The 14468-nt window shown below is 37.1% G+C and overlaps 1 protein-coding gene across 4 annotated transcripts in view; it reads right to left on the minus strand.

Annotated features, from left to right (window-relative positions):
• CCDC191 (coiled-coil domain containing 191) overlaps window positions 1–14468 on the minus strand; it is an 85678-nt gene that overhangs the window by 27402 nt on the left and 43808 nt on the right. For 3 of the 4 annotated variants that reach the window (XM_012787554.3, XM_012787556.3, XM_076001565.1), the window contains 4 exons: window positions 9081–9541; window positions 7394–7506; window positions 5291–5373; window positions 4428–4529 (listed from right to left, as the gene is read on the minus strand). In XM_012787554.3, coding sequence (XP_012643008.2) covers window positions 4428–4529; window positions 5291–5373; window positions 7394–7506; window positions 9081–9541 — 759 coding nt within the window. The remainder of the gene's footprint in view (window positions 1–4427; window positions 4530–5290; window positions 5374–7393; window positions 7507–9080; window positions 9542–14468) is intronic. The other variant, XM_012787557.3, reaches the window with a different exon arrangement.

The raw sequence follows: 14468 nt of genomic DNA on the forward strand, positions 1-14468 counted from the left end.
CATGACAAATACGTGGAATGTGGTACCTTGGAGTAGATCTGAACATTAATGGAAAAACTGGTGAAATCCAAATAAAATCTGGAGTTTATAGTAATGTATTAATGTTGGTTTGTTAGTTTTAGTACATGTACCATAGTAATATAAGAATGTAAGTGGAAATAAATGGAAGGAAGGGAAGGTATATAGAAATTCTCTGTACTACTTTGTAACTTTCTATAAATCTAATTATTCCAAAATAAAGAGTTTATTTAAAAAAATGATAATCTCCTTATAAAATAAAAGACCTTGAAGAATTCTGGATGGCAAGTAAATATACTCATGACAGAATCTTAAATGAAAGAAGCAGCTTAAAAACTATATAGGCCGGGCGCGGTGGCTCACGCCTGTAATCCTAGCTCTCTGGGAGGCCAAGGCGGGCGGATTGCTCGAGGTCAGGAGTTCGAAACCAGCCTGAGCAAGAGCGAGACCCCGTCTCTACTATAAATAGAAAGAAATTAATTGGCCAACTAACATATATATACAAAAAATTAGCCGGGCATGGTGGCGAATGCCTGTAGTCCCAGCTACTTGGGAGGCTGAGGCAGGAGGATTGCTTGAGCCAGGAGTTTGAGGTTGCTGTGAGCTAGGCTGATGCCATGGCACTCACTCTAGCCTGGGCAACAAAGCGAGACTCTGTCTCAAAAAAAAAAAAAAAAAAAAAAAAAAACTATATACACCTACATACATACAAATGATGAACCTAACATGACCAGAAGTAGATACTTACTGAGATTTTAAGAGTACTCAATTTTTAGTGCAGAGCTCAGAGATTTTTTTCCTATTATTTTTGTATTTCTCAAATTTTCTACAGTGAACATATATGAGAGGGGAAATTTTTTATACTGTATATTTTTAAAATCATTCATTCAGTTATAGTAGCATGACCCTAAATTGTTCTGAGGTGTTACTCGGTGCTCAATAACAAAAGGATTCTATAGTCAGATATATGTGACTACCTGGTATAATGTGTCCCTCTTCTGGAGACTTATGCAATGCCTGGTAGCATGTTAAAGGTATTGAGGAGCCAACTATTTAATAATAAAGAAACTTGTTTTACTTTAACTGGCATCTACCAAACTTATTTGACCACAGAACTTAGACTTTCTTAAGACAACTTAGTATCTCAGAAACCAGTAGGGTCACATGGAAAATATTTTGTGGAAATGCTGTTATAGAGCCTCTCACCATAGTTTTTAAGGGAGGAAACTGAGCTGTTTTTAGAGATTTCTTAGGTTGACTTAGAAAAGGATGAATTATATATTATGCCCTGACATTTTGCTCCTTACACAGGATGACCTAGGTACCAGTTATCCTCTTCCCTAGCCACCTGTCATTGCCCAATGGGCTCATGAACAAAGTGGCCATGGTGGCAGGGCTGAAGGTTATACAAAGGCTCAGCAACATGGACTTCAACTCACCAATGTTGACCTGGCTAAGGGCACTGCTGAGTGTCCAACTTGCCAGCAGCAGAGACCAACTCTGAGTCCCTGATCTGGTACCATTCCCCAGGGTGATCAGCCAGCTACCTGGTAGCTGACCAGGTTGATTACACTGGACCATTTCCATCATGAAAGGGGCAGTGTTTTGATCTTACTAGAATAGATACTTACTCTTTATCTAGATTATGGATTTGCCTTTCCTGTACACAATGGGTCTGCCCAAACCACAATTTGTGGACTTACAGATTCGCCTTATCCCCCATCAAAGTATTATACACAGCATTGCTTCTGATGAAGGAACTCACTTCACAGCAAAGCAGTGTGGCAATGGGCCATGCTCATGGAATTCACTGTGATTACCATATTTCCCACCATCCAGAAGCAGCTGGCTTGGTAGAACAGCAGAATGGCCTTTTGAAGACTCAGTTATAGTATCTGCTAGGTGGCAATAGCAGGGCTGGGGCAAGGTTCTCCAGAAGGTTGTACGTGTTCTGAATCAGTGTTGAATACATGGTCTGTTTTCTCTGATAGTGAGGATTCATGGGTCCAGGAATCAAGAGATGGAAATGGAAGTGGCACCACTCACCATTACCTCTAGTAACCCACTAGCAAAATTTTTGCTTCCTGTTCCCGTGCCTTTATGCTCTACCGGCCTGGAGGTCTTGGCTGCAGAGGGAAAAAGCTTCCACTAGGAGACACAACAATTCCATTGAACTGGAAGTTAAGACTGCCACCTGGCTACTTTGGGCTCCTTGTGTCACTGAATCAGCAAGCAAAGAAGGGAGTTATGGCGCAAGCTAGGGTGACTGATTCTGACTGCCACGGGGAAACTGAACTACTACTCCACAATGGAGGTGAGAAAGAACATGTCTAGAATACAGGAGATCCCTTAGGGTGTCTCTTAGTATTACCATGCCCTGTGATCAAGGTCAATGGGAAACTACAACAATTCAATCCAGGAAGGACTACATAGCAGCTGAAGTGCTTGCTAAAGACAAAGGAAATACAGAGTGGGTAGTGGAAGAAGGTAGTTTTAAATATTAGCAGTGACCATGTATCAAGTTATGGAAACAAAAACTGTAATTGTCATGAGTATTTTATCATTTTGCTATGAATGTATTTGTGCATTTTCTTTTCTTTTATTCCCTTATCATGTAACAGAAGATGTACTGATTTTATGTCATAGCATTTAAGTATTGCTAATTTTACATCATAGTATTTAAGTTATGGGATATCGAGGAGAAGATTAAATACTCAAGGACTTTACTTCTTCTTCTGAGGAAGGTGTTAGTACGTTTTCAGTTGTATGTGGGATAGTTATATCATGTTAGGTAGAATTATGGTCTTGCTATTGTCCTTATTTGCAGATAAAATAAGGTTTAAGAAGACGTGTATAGGTGCCAAGTTAACAAAGGGTGAACTTGTGATGGCTAATTTTATTTGTCAACTTGACTGTACCACAGGGTTCCAGATTAAACATTATTTCTGGGTGCGTCTATAGGGTGTTTATAGATGAGATTAGCATTTGGTAGATTTAGTAGATTGCCCTCCCTAATGTTGGTGGGCATCATCCAATCCATTGAGGGCTTTTGAATAGAACTAAAAGGAGGAAGAGGGAGGAATTTACCCCTTTTTGCTTCCTGCCTGCCAGCTTGAGCTGGGATCTTAGTCTTCTCCTGCCCTGAGGCTAGATTTATACCAACTCCCCTGATCTCCCCCAACTTAAGACTTAGACTGGAATTATACCCCTGGCTTTCCTGGGTCTCCAGATTGCAGATGGAAGATCATGGAACTTCTTAGCTTCCATAATTGTATGAGCCAGTTCCTTATAATAAATATTTTCCTATATGTATGTCCTCCTAGTTCTATTTCTCAGGAAAATCCTAACACAATTTCCCATTCAAATTTCCTTTCCATGAAAATGACTCTAATTTCTTCAAAATTTTCATGGATCTTGCCTTATATTATGACTGTCTTGATCTCTTTTGGTCTATGTAGCACATGATAGCAAATGCTGTACTGTACTATTAATATATTGTCTCTGACAGGTCATTATATGTTTTCTTTCTTTCTTTTTTTTTTTTTTAGAGATGGTATCTCACTCTGTAGCCTAGGCTAGAGTACAGTCATACAATCATAGCTCACTGCAACTTTGAACATCTAGGTTCAAGCAATCCTCCAACCTCAGCCTCCCATATAGGACTATAAGCACATGCCATCATGCCTGGCTAATTTTTAAATTTTTTTGTAGAGATGAGGTCTCACCATGTTGTCCAGGTTGGTCTTAAACTCCTGGCCTAAAGCAATCCTCCCGCCTCAACCTCCCAAAGTGCTGGGATTATAAGCAAGAGCCACCATACCTGACCAGGTATGTATTTTTAGACCTTATCTTCCCAACTAGAATTTAATAACCTTGAAAGTAAGAGCTTTGGCTCTTTATTTCTTCTATGTGTTATTTTCATTTGTTCATTCTTATTCATTCATATATTTGCTCATTCAACATATATTTGCTGAGTGCCTACTAAATTCCAGGCACACTGCTAACCAATGTAATAATTATCACCACCAGACTATTCTCTTGACTCTTATGATTACAGTTTAGTTGGAGACGTAAAAATGAATAAAACAGCCATAAAACAGATGTACAATTATAAACATCATTAATGTTGTGAAGGAAAGATGCTTTACAAGAGTCTACAAAGGGGACCTAAGTTGACCTTGAGTGGAGAGGAGGCTGTTGAGGGCAAGAAAGGCTAATCTGGAAGAAGTCATGTTTGAGCTAAGATCTGAAGAATGAGTAGCTTTCCACTAAATAAGATAGAGAAAAGGGATGGAGATGAGAGAAGAGTATTCCAGACTCAAGTTCTGGGTTGGGGAAGGTGACAGAGCCACAGAATCATATACAACAGGCCTCAAGAGGCAGGGACTGACCAACCAGATACTACTAACCATTTTCCTCAGTCTCTTCTCTTCTCGTTTTCTCTCAAGTTCTGCCTCCTTTTCTTCTGCCTCCCTTTTCTGACGCTCCTCCTCTTGGGCCTTCAACTGGGCCTGATCAAGATTAGAATGCAGAAAAATCAGAACCCTCAATTTGTATGGGAATATGATCTTTTATGTTCAGGATAGTCAAGTATCTACCAAAGTGCCTGCTCCGTCTCTGGAAGGCATCTGGAAGGCACTTGGTGATAAAAGTAGAAAACCTAACTAGTATGTTTTCAGTTATGTAACTTAAAAGTTCTTCCAAAAGGATCCTTTTCTACTTGGATAATAGACTGAGCATGAATAAGACCATTAATTTGTCATCATAATTACTTTTTAGTTCTTACTTTCATTTGTGAAAAGCTAAATCTAAATTGTAAACAATGTGGGGGGAAAAACCTATTTCATTTCACCAAAAAAACCAAAAACCCAAACTGTTAGAACTGTTTATTTTTTCTTCATAGGTGCAAAATTAACTTCTGACAGTCTAGGTCAAAACTTTGGAAGATAAGAACTATTCCCTTTTGCAAATTTGTCAGGTCGGATATTTATCTATAACATGCTAATATGATTATGTGTAAATCTTCCAATTTGTTAGCGCCCATCAACTTTTGTAACATTTCCTTCCTGCTATGCTAATGATATTGATGTTTTTTTCTCCCCTCTTCCTCCTCTAAAATTTTCATGGAATTCAGGCAAGTAGGCCAAAAGCCATTTCCAAAGTTGATCTAACTCTATTGTCTCAAGAGGTTTGAACAAGCAAGGTTTCATTTTTTAAGAAAGACCTAGACAAATCCTTTTTCTTGATTCAGTTTGGATTCTGAATTTATTACCAATTTCTCTTCTTCTTGTTTTTTCTTCCTTTCTGCCAAGATTCGCCTACGTTCAGCTCGTTGACTTGCTCTCTCTTCCATAGCTAGAAAATAGTAACAGAGTTCCAATATTTTTAATATTTGAAAAATATGAGGAACACTGCAAAAGAAATGTCTCTATTTCATAGTAAAATTTAGTGTTATTGTTAGAGTTTTCTTGCAACTTGAGTGTTTACAATCTCAGAAAATATGCAGTGATATATAGACCTTACATACACTCTACATGTTAAAGATTTACAATCCCATCCTCAGCAATGCTGAACAATTTACTGATTATGTTTTTGTTTGCATTTTTATTAAAAGAATTAAATAAGGTAATGAGCATTAATGATAGACTTTTATGTAAAACCCAGAAACCAGAATTTTAATTTGATTGTACCTTTGATGAACGTAGAAAACTTTAATTACATCTAACAAATACTTTGAGAATAGACTCATTCCTCAAATCCTATTAAATGAGTCTGTTAATTTTTCTTAAGTCACTGTACATATGTCTGTATATGTAAGAACAACAACAAACAAACTAAAGTTTGGGGTCACGATGAATACATTTTAATCTAGTTTTAAGGCCTGGAGATACAGATGGGCAGGAAATGGAATTGTACCAGGCATTTGGAGAACTGGCATCTGAACAAATTTGAGTGTCAGACTCCTGTTCTTGACAGTCTATTAAATATCGATCCAAAAGAAACAAATGTGCAAGATGGTCTGATAATATGACTCTATAATCAGTTGGGGCTTTCATAGGAAGAGGAGCATGGGTAGGAAGAGATTCAAGTTCTGCTCACCTAAGCCAGCCAATTGTTACTTTCAGTTCCTTGTGCCATGTTATAGAGAAGAGAATTTAAGTCCAACTTTTAATAATTAATAAACATCTCCCTGCATATCCTTCGGGGGTAAAAAAAGAAAAAAAAAGAAAATAAAAAAGAATTAATAAACAAAAAACTCACCAGGCTATTTCTTACTGATAGTATCTGTTTTGCTGCAAAAGAATGGTGGTACCATAGATGGTGGGAGTGAGACTGTCTCTAAGAAGGCAGAAATAGATTAGGGAATTAAAGTGAGAGACCCCTGAGAAGCAGAGTCTCTGGTAATAAGCCTCTTCACCATCTATTCTAGATCTAATCATTAAAGACTACTTGACAAGTAGACTGGGATCCTAAAATAGCAAACTTTTTGATCAAACAGCAATTTTTAAAAAATGATCACAGCTAACTGGGCATTTCCTCATCAGCGTCAATGGTAGGCAAAGTCAGCATAAGCTGCTGTTCTAGCAGATAGTTAGTGCAAAGACTGCTAATTTCTTTACTAATAGAAACTGACTGCAGGCCCAGTGTCTTTCAGATGTCATTACTTCTTGTTAGGGCAACAATCTTGCCACAGGTAAAAAATCAAATTTATAATCCACAATATAACTATCAAAGGGCTGACCACTACATACATGCAAACATATGTACAGTGAGTAACTAAGTATACAGTAAAAACAATTAGCAGATTCACTAGGTGTGTTCCAAGGAATGCTTCTCATAGTATTGTTCAGTTTAAATAAGAGTTTCTATGTGCACCAAAAATGTTATCAAATTAAAATATCTGGTTTGTATATTTCATTATTAAAATCCTATCATCAAGGCATAATTCCTTATAAAATGATATAATAACTTGCCTTACATTGCTGGAAACTGATCAATATTTTAACATTAACAAAGTACAATGATAGGTGATCTTTATCAGTGTTTAGCCTTATCAGCTACTCAGAGTTTACTCATTTATCTTATCCTTTTTTTTGGCCACAATCCAAATCTCAAATTACAAAAAAATGATACACCTTTCAGCAATGTTTTTTGTGTTGGCTGGGAAGGCCAAAGAGTTTGGCAAGAGGGGCAGGAAAAAAGTAGTGGAGTTTTCTGGCACATTCCATTCCACTCCTCACATGTCTACTCATTTGAGCTTTTGACCAGGTCTGCCAAGTCTCAAGACCTTAGAGTTGCCAGGATTCAATCCTAGTATCTTCTATTCTAGAAAGAAAGATCACTACCACCAAGGCCATCACCAAGACAGCCCTGCCTTTCAGTATGGAATGGGTTGCCATCAGCTGCTTTGGGTTCCTTCTGGGTCCAGAAAGAGAATTGCAGGAGTCACTTCTACTGCCTTCAGTCCCATGGGAAGCAACAAGTGCACTGAGGGAAAAAATAGGAAAATAATTCAATCATCAGGGAAATGCAAATTAAAGCCACAATGAGATTTCCCCTTAGCCCAGTTAGAAGGATCCTTATTAGAAAGTCCAAAAACAACAGATACTGGTGTAGATGCAGGGAGAAAGGAATGCTTATACACTGTTGGTGGGACTGCAAATTAGTACAACCTCTGTGGAAAACAGTATGGAGATTCCTCAAAGAAATAAAAGTAGACCTACCATTTGATCCAGCAATCTCACTACTGGGTATCTACCCAAAGGAAAAGAAGTCATTTTATCAAAAAGACACCTGCACTTGAATGTTTATCATAGCACAATTCACAATTGCTAAGATGTGGAATCAATCCAGATGCCCATCAATTCATGACTGGGTTAACTAAATGTGGTATATGTATACCATGGAATAATACTCAGCCATGAAGAGGGATGACTTTTGCAATAATTCCTTTTGCAACAATTTGGATTGAACTAGAGAACATTACACTAAGTGAAGTATCTAAAGAATGGAAAAACAAACACCATATGTACTCACTATTAACTTGGCACTAACTGATGAGCACACATATGCATAGAGGGAAGTAAAACTCAACAGAAATCAACCAGAGGGGAGGGGTCTGAAGGGACAGGTGAAAACCTACCTAATGGATACAATGAGCACTATCTGGGTGATGGGCACACTTATAACCCTGACTCAAGCATTACAAAAGCAGTCCATGTAACCAAAAGCATTTGTACCCCTGTAATATTTTGAAATTAAAAAAAAAAAAAAACTGCAGAAAAAAGAAAAAAAAAAAAAAGAATTCAGACCAATAACCAACTTCCTTCAAAGTTCTTTCACCTGAGGAGCTCAAAGCCTGTTACAGACTTTAATTAATCCTCACTCTCTGAGATAACTGTATATTATTATACCTATTCTATAAATTAGTGTAATGTGGTATGGAGAGGTTGAGTGACTGGCCAGAGTGTCCAATGTGAATAAGGTACTCTGATTCCTGTCCTAGTGCTTCAAATCAATAGGTATCACCATTTCTGATCCTATCTTTTCCCACACATAGTGAGTATGTCTCTAACACGTCTGAAACCATCTTAAATGGCTTTTGAGAAATCTGGACTCTTATTACAGGCTCAAAGATGCTTAGTTTTATCCCAAACAACAATAAATTTAAGGTGGGCTGTTCGATGCTGACCCGATGTTGTATGACCTAACTTCTTAGCATTAAACATAATCAGAAACCCAGAAATCTAGGAGTTACCCAGAGCAAGTAAACATTTTTCTCTTTAACTGGTTAGTAACAGAGCTCCTCAGACAAAGGCAGCCATGACCCAAATGCAAACTGTGTAACTGGATCCTTATAGGCAGCCACTTGCCTTAAATATCTATTTATACCTGCCATGTGCCAGTCATAACATATGGGGCTTCTTTGCTTTGAGAGTGTAAAGTAAAAGAAAAGATCATGGAGTTTAGAAGCAGGGCAAAGCAGTTCAAGAGCCTCTCTATCTCAAAATGAAAAACCCTACAAAACTAGTCCAGAGAGAGTTCTGATACAGTCGACATACTTTGGAAGCATCTGGCAGGTTTCCTTTGGTTCCTCTTCTCCTCTGGGATTTGACAGCAGGTGCCTGTGTTTGTCTGTGACTGCTGTGGCATGCTCTGCTGCCCGCTGAGCCTCTGCCAGCCGCTGGTTTTCCTTTAGCTCGAGAATTGTTTTCTGCTGTTCCTGAAGTTTCTTCTTTTGCTTTTCAATCAGCTGTTGCTGGAAGACAAGGCGGTTGTGGAAATGACCCATGCAAATGGGTTCTGCTTTTTGGCATGTGGTTCTGAGCTTCTCGCTGCTGCCAGACTGTTGGGAGGGCTCAGTGTGCAGGGTCTTGTGCTGCTTATTGTCAGGTGTGTTCAGAGGGACATTCTGAAGGGTATCCTGCAAGTTGTCCTTGGTTGTTGTTCTTAGGGGAGGGCTGGACATACAACCATTGCTCTCTAAGGCAGGCTTTTCCCACAAAGAGGGCATGGCAGTCACCTGAGAGAAAAGGAACATGTTGTAGCTCAACTATTTAAAGGATGTGCCGATGAGATCCAATATTCGTCTAGTCAGTATTGTTTTGTTCTTCCCTGCACCCCAGCTAGAGTTGCTCTGTGCTCTTGGCCTGGCTAACTCACAGGCCACCAACCTTAGCTCTCTGAGCTACTCTTAAAACGTGGACTGCCGCTTACCATGAAAACTGGGTGGGAGACTGGCTACAGCTGCATGAACCACTGCCATGGGCCAGGACAGTTGCAATAGGAAAAATGTTCTCTTATAAATTTCTAATTTAGACAGTTCATTTGTGAATTGGGCGATTACTTCACATATATACACATAACAGGAATTTTAAAATGCATGAATTCTGAATTTTGAAGAAATTTGAAAATATTGTGTTAAAGGATATATTCTTTCTTAAGAATGTTTGAAAACTAAAGAATACCTTTACAAATCAATAATAGCTCTGTTCTTTCAATGCCTCTCCTGCCACTGGTAAGATAGTCAATCATTTGCCACACTACAGGGTATTTATTTATTTTAGCATCATGGCTTGGTTTAAAGCCTACCTTACAGTCTCCTGCTATTTATCTCCTGCTATCTATCTATTGGTAGAAAATATTTGAAAGCCCAGGATCACTGGGCAAATATCTGCATTATATGAGTAATGTTACCTAATAATATTTTGTATTAGCATAAGACCTAATAGTTTTCAAAGCTTTATCATATAAATCTCATCTAATTAATAAAGTATCATACTCAATTACAAGTTCTATACAGAGGAGAAAGAAACAAGAATTCTTATTCAGAAAAGCTTATTCTGGCCAAGATAATGTCAAGTTAAAATGTCTCTTCTAGAATGGTTTGATTCCACGGTCTAAGATTTGACCAATTTTTGATTCTGCCATTTGCAGTGGCATAAAGAAAAATATACTTAAAGCGATCTAATATCAGAAGCTTCTAGCTCTAATAGGATGCCACCTTCAAAGTACTCAAAAATATTTTTCATGATGATGGAAATGCTTTCTACAGACTGAGCTGAAGTGAAAGTTGTGATATATGGAAACTTTGACATGTTAAAGACTTTTGAAAATAACCTTTTATTTCAGAAATGTCAGTGAACACTTATTCATGAGAACACCTGCTTAAGTAATTTAGCATCAAGCCGGGTGTGTGTTTTAGGCTCTTTTAAACTTTGTGGTAATGACATGTTATTAACCCAGCAAGACTGTGTAAAAAGCCTTGAGTAAAGCAACAGGATTTCTTTTAGATCATGGTAACTTTTTAGGGTGAAAATAAGAGAAAGAAAGAAAAGCTTAACAGTACAGATTGTACTTAATAGAACAAGAGTGAACAGTCTGGCTTAATTAGAGAAAATCACCTATTAGCTAACAGATAATTTTGAAAAATTTCAAGGTACAATATGTGTGTTCTTGGTACACAGTACATGGCTTCCTATGACTGTATAATTAATGAACATCCAACTAAAGATTTTTTATTTTTATTTGTTCATATTTTACTCTATACTCTGGAAAAGATTAGTTTATTTAGTAACCTGCAGAGTCTATTGAATCTCTCTACTTTCATTTGCTCTATTTTTTAAAATAATATTATCCTTTCTTGAAAAAAATCTTTTGTTCTTGATTTTGGAGATTTGGAGGCTTTTTTCCTTGAGTCTAAACATATATAATGATTTTTCTGTTTTGCACAGGTTAAAAAATACGTTCTGCTGACTTTTCTTCATTTAAGGATAATAGCTGTGGATCTTTGTGAGGTAAAATGTTCCATACAGCTATTTCTTAAGATAGACGTCTCTTTTGGGTCTCAATGGAGACAAAAATTATCTAACTGACATAAAGGTAGATTAATTGCCTAGGGGAAGGGACTAAAATGTTACATAAGTCCCAGTAAGGATCCTCATGATGCCCCTTTGCCGAGAGAATAAGCTTAAATTAAAACCAGCCTACTTACTAGCAATAATCAGGGTAAAAAGCAAGGCTGGGGACCCTCCAGTGCCCTATTTAATTTCACATGTCTGAGTTAAGTATTTAATGACATTACTTGGAGGACTGAGGGGAAGGGGTACAGGATCTTCTTCAGGAGCCTTTCTAAACATGACAAGTGCAATGATGAAAGAAAACATTGACAGGATTGACTTTATAAAAACTTAACAGCTGTGCATAGTACCAAACACCATAACTAAGCCAAAAAGACAAATGAAAAAGTAGAAAAATTGTTTGTAACATATAAAAGCATCAATAGTCTTAAAAAATATAAAGAGCTCCTATAAATAAGAAATGTAACCGAATAGAAAAATGGACAAAGGACATGAAGAGACAAGTCACTATGCACCTGTATCTTTCTTTCTATATCCATATATATAGTTATGCATTGCTTAACGACAGGGTTATGTTCTGAGAAGTGCACTGTTAGGCAATTTTGTCACTGTGCCAACATTATAGCATGTACATACACAAACCTAGATGGTATAGCCTACTACACACCTAGGCCACATGGTATAGCCTATTGCACCTAGGCTACAAACCTGGACAGCATGTTATTGTACTGAATACTGTAGGTAATTGTAACACAGTGGTAAGTATTTGTGTATCTAAACATACAAAAGGTACAATTAAAGTACAGTATAAAAGATTAAAAAATGGTACACCTGTATAGGGTACCTACTATGAATGGAGTTTGCAGGACTGGAAGTTGCTCTGGGTGAGTCAGTAGTGAGTGGTAAGTGAATGTGAAGGCCTAGGACATTACCATATACTACTGCAGACTTTGTAAACACTGTACACTTAGGTTTCACTAAATTTATTTTTAAAATATTTTTTCCTTCAATAATAAATTAACCTTAGCTTACTATATCTTTTTTACTTTATAAACTTTAAAATTTTTTTTAACTTTTTGACTCTTTTGTGGTAACACTTAGTTTAAACCCAAACACTGTGTGCTGTACAAAAATATTTTTTTTTTTTTTTTTTTTAGACAGAGTCTCACTTTGTTGTCCAGGCTAGAGTGAGTGCCATGGCGTCAGCCTTGCTCACAGCAACCTCAATCTCCTGGGCTCAAGCAATCCTCCTGCCTCAGCCTCCCGAGTAGCTGGGACTACAGGCATGTGCCACCATGCCGGGCCAATTTTTTGTATATATATTTTTAGTTGGTCAATTAATTTCTTTCTATTTTTGGTAGAGACGGGGTCTCGCTCAGGCTGGTTTCGAACTCCTGACCTTGAGCAATCCTCCCGCCTTGGCCTCCCAAAGTGCTAGGATTACAGGCGTGAGCCACCGCGCCCGGCCAAAAATATTTTTAAAATAAAAAAAATATATAAAATAAAAATGTAAATATATAAATATATTTAATATATATTATAATATATTATATATAATATATATTATATATAATATATAATTATATAATCATATAGTCATATAATATATATGACTTTTCTTATTAGAAAAATAAAAATTCTAAAATTCTTATAAGTCACAAGCTCATTTAGAAAGCTCATTTATATAATATATATAATTTTTATATATAAATATAAAAATATATATAAAATAAAAATATTTTATAAAATAAAAATATTATTGTGGGTTTTTAAAAAAATGTTTAAGCTTTTTTGTTAAAAACTAAGATACAAACACACACATTAGCCTAGGCTTACACATGGTCAGGACCATCTGGAAGTCACTAGGCGACAGGAATTTTTTAGCTCCATTATAATCTTACAGGATCACCATCAAATATGCAGTCAGTTGCTGACCAAACCATCATTATGCTGTGCATGACTGTATAACCAATATAAAAATGTTTAATCTCGCTAGTAATCAAGGAAATGCAAATATTAAAGCAATATTAAGATGAAAATAGAACACATATTCTATTTTTAGGTATCATCCTAATAAAACATCATGGATATGTGCAAAGATTTAGCTACTGGGATATTTACTGAAACGTTGTTTATAATAGTGGCAAACAGGAAACAACTTAAACTCTGACCACAGAAGAGTTAAACAGATTCTAGTTTATGGTTCATTACAGAATATCATGTAGTCATTATAAAATGATGGCACAGAATGGTAGTCCTTAATCAGGGGATATGTCTTAGGTTCACGTGTTGAAATTTAAAAAAAATACAGCCACCACACACCCAGAAATCCTGATTTAGTATGTCTGATTCTGAGGTATATTGTCAGTGAGAAATACTGCTGCAGAAGTATATACAGTCATATAGAAAATTCTCATGTTATATTGTGAAAATGCAAAAAAAATTTTTTTTGACAAGCAGAATAATTATATTAGTATTAAAAAGAAAAAATCATGGCCTTCCTTTTCCTGAATTATAACAGGCTAGATTTCCTCAATGATCTGACTAAAGAAAATTTAAAAGCTAAATAAAATATTAAAAGAGGCCAGACGTTGTGGCTCACGCCTGTAATCCTAGCACTCTGGGAGGCTGAGGCAGGTGGACTGCTGGAGGTCAGGAGTTTGAAACCAGCCTGAGCAAGAGCGAGACCCCATCTCTACTATAAATAGAAAGAAATTAATTGGCCAACTAATGTATATAGAAAAAATTAGCCAGGGATGGTGGCACATGCCTATAGTCCCAGCTACTCGGGAGGCTGAGGCAGCAGGATCGCTTGAGCCCAGGAGTTTGAGGTTGCTGTGAGCTAGGCTGACGCCATGGCACTCACTCTAGCCTGAGCAACAAAGCGAGACTCTGTCTCAAAAAAAAAAAAAAAAAGAAAAATAGAAAGAAATTAGCTGGACAACTAAAAATATATAGAAAAAATTAGCCTGGCATGGTGGCGCATGCCTATAGTCCCAGCTACTTGGGAGGCTGAGGCAGGAGGATTGCTTGAGCCCAGGAGTTTAAGGTTGCTGTGAGCTAGGCTGATGCCACAGCACTCTAGCCCAG

The sequence above is a fragment of the Microcebus murinus genome, chromosome 1 (assembly GCF_040939455.1).
Source record: "Microcebus murinus isolate Inina chromosome 1, M.murinus_Inina_mat1.0, whole genome shotgun sequence".
Classification (NCBI taxonomy): Eukaryota; Metazoa; Chordata; class Mammalia; order Primates; family Cheirogaleidae; genus Microcebus; species Microcebus murinus.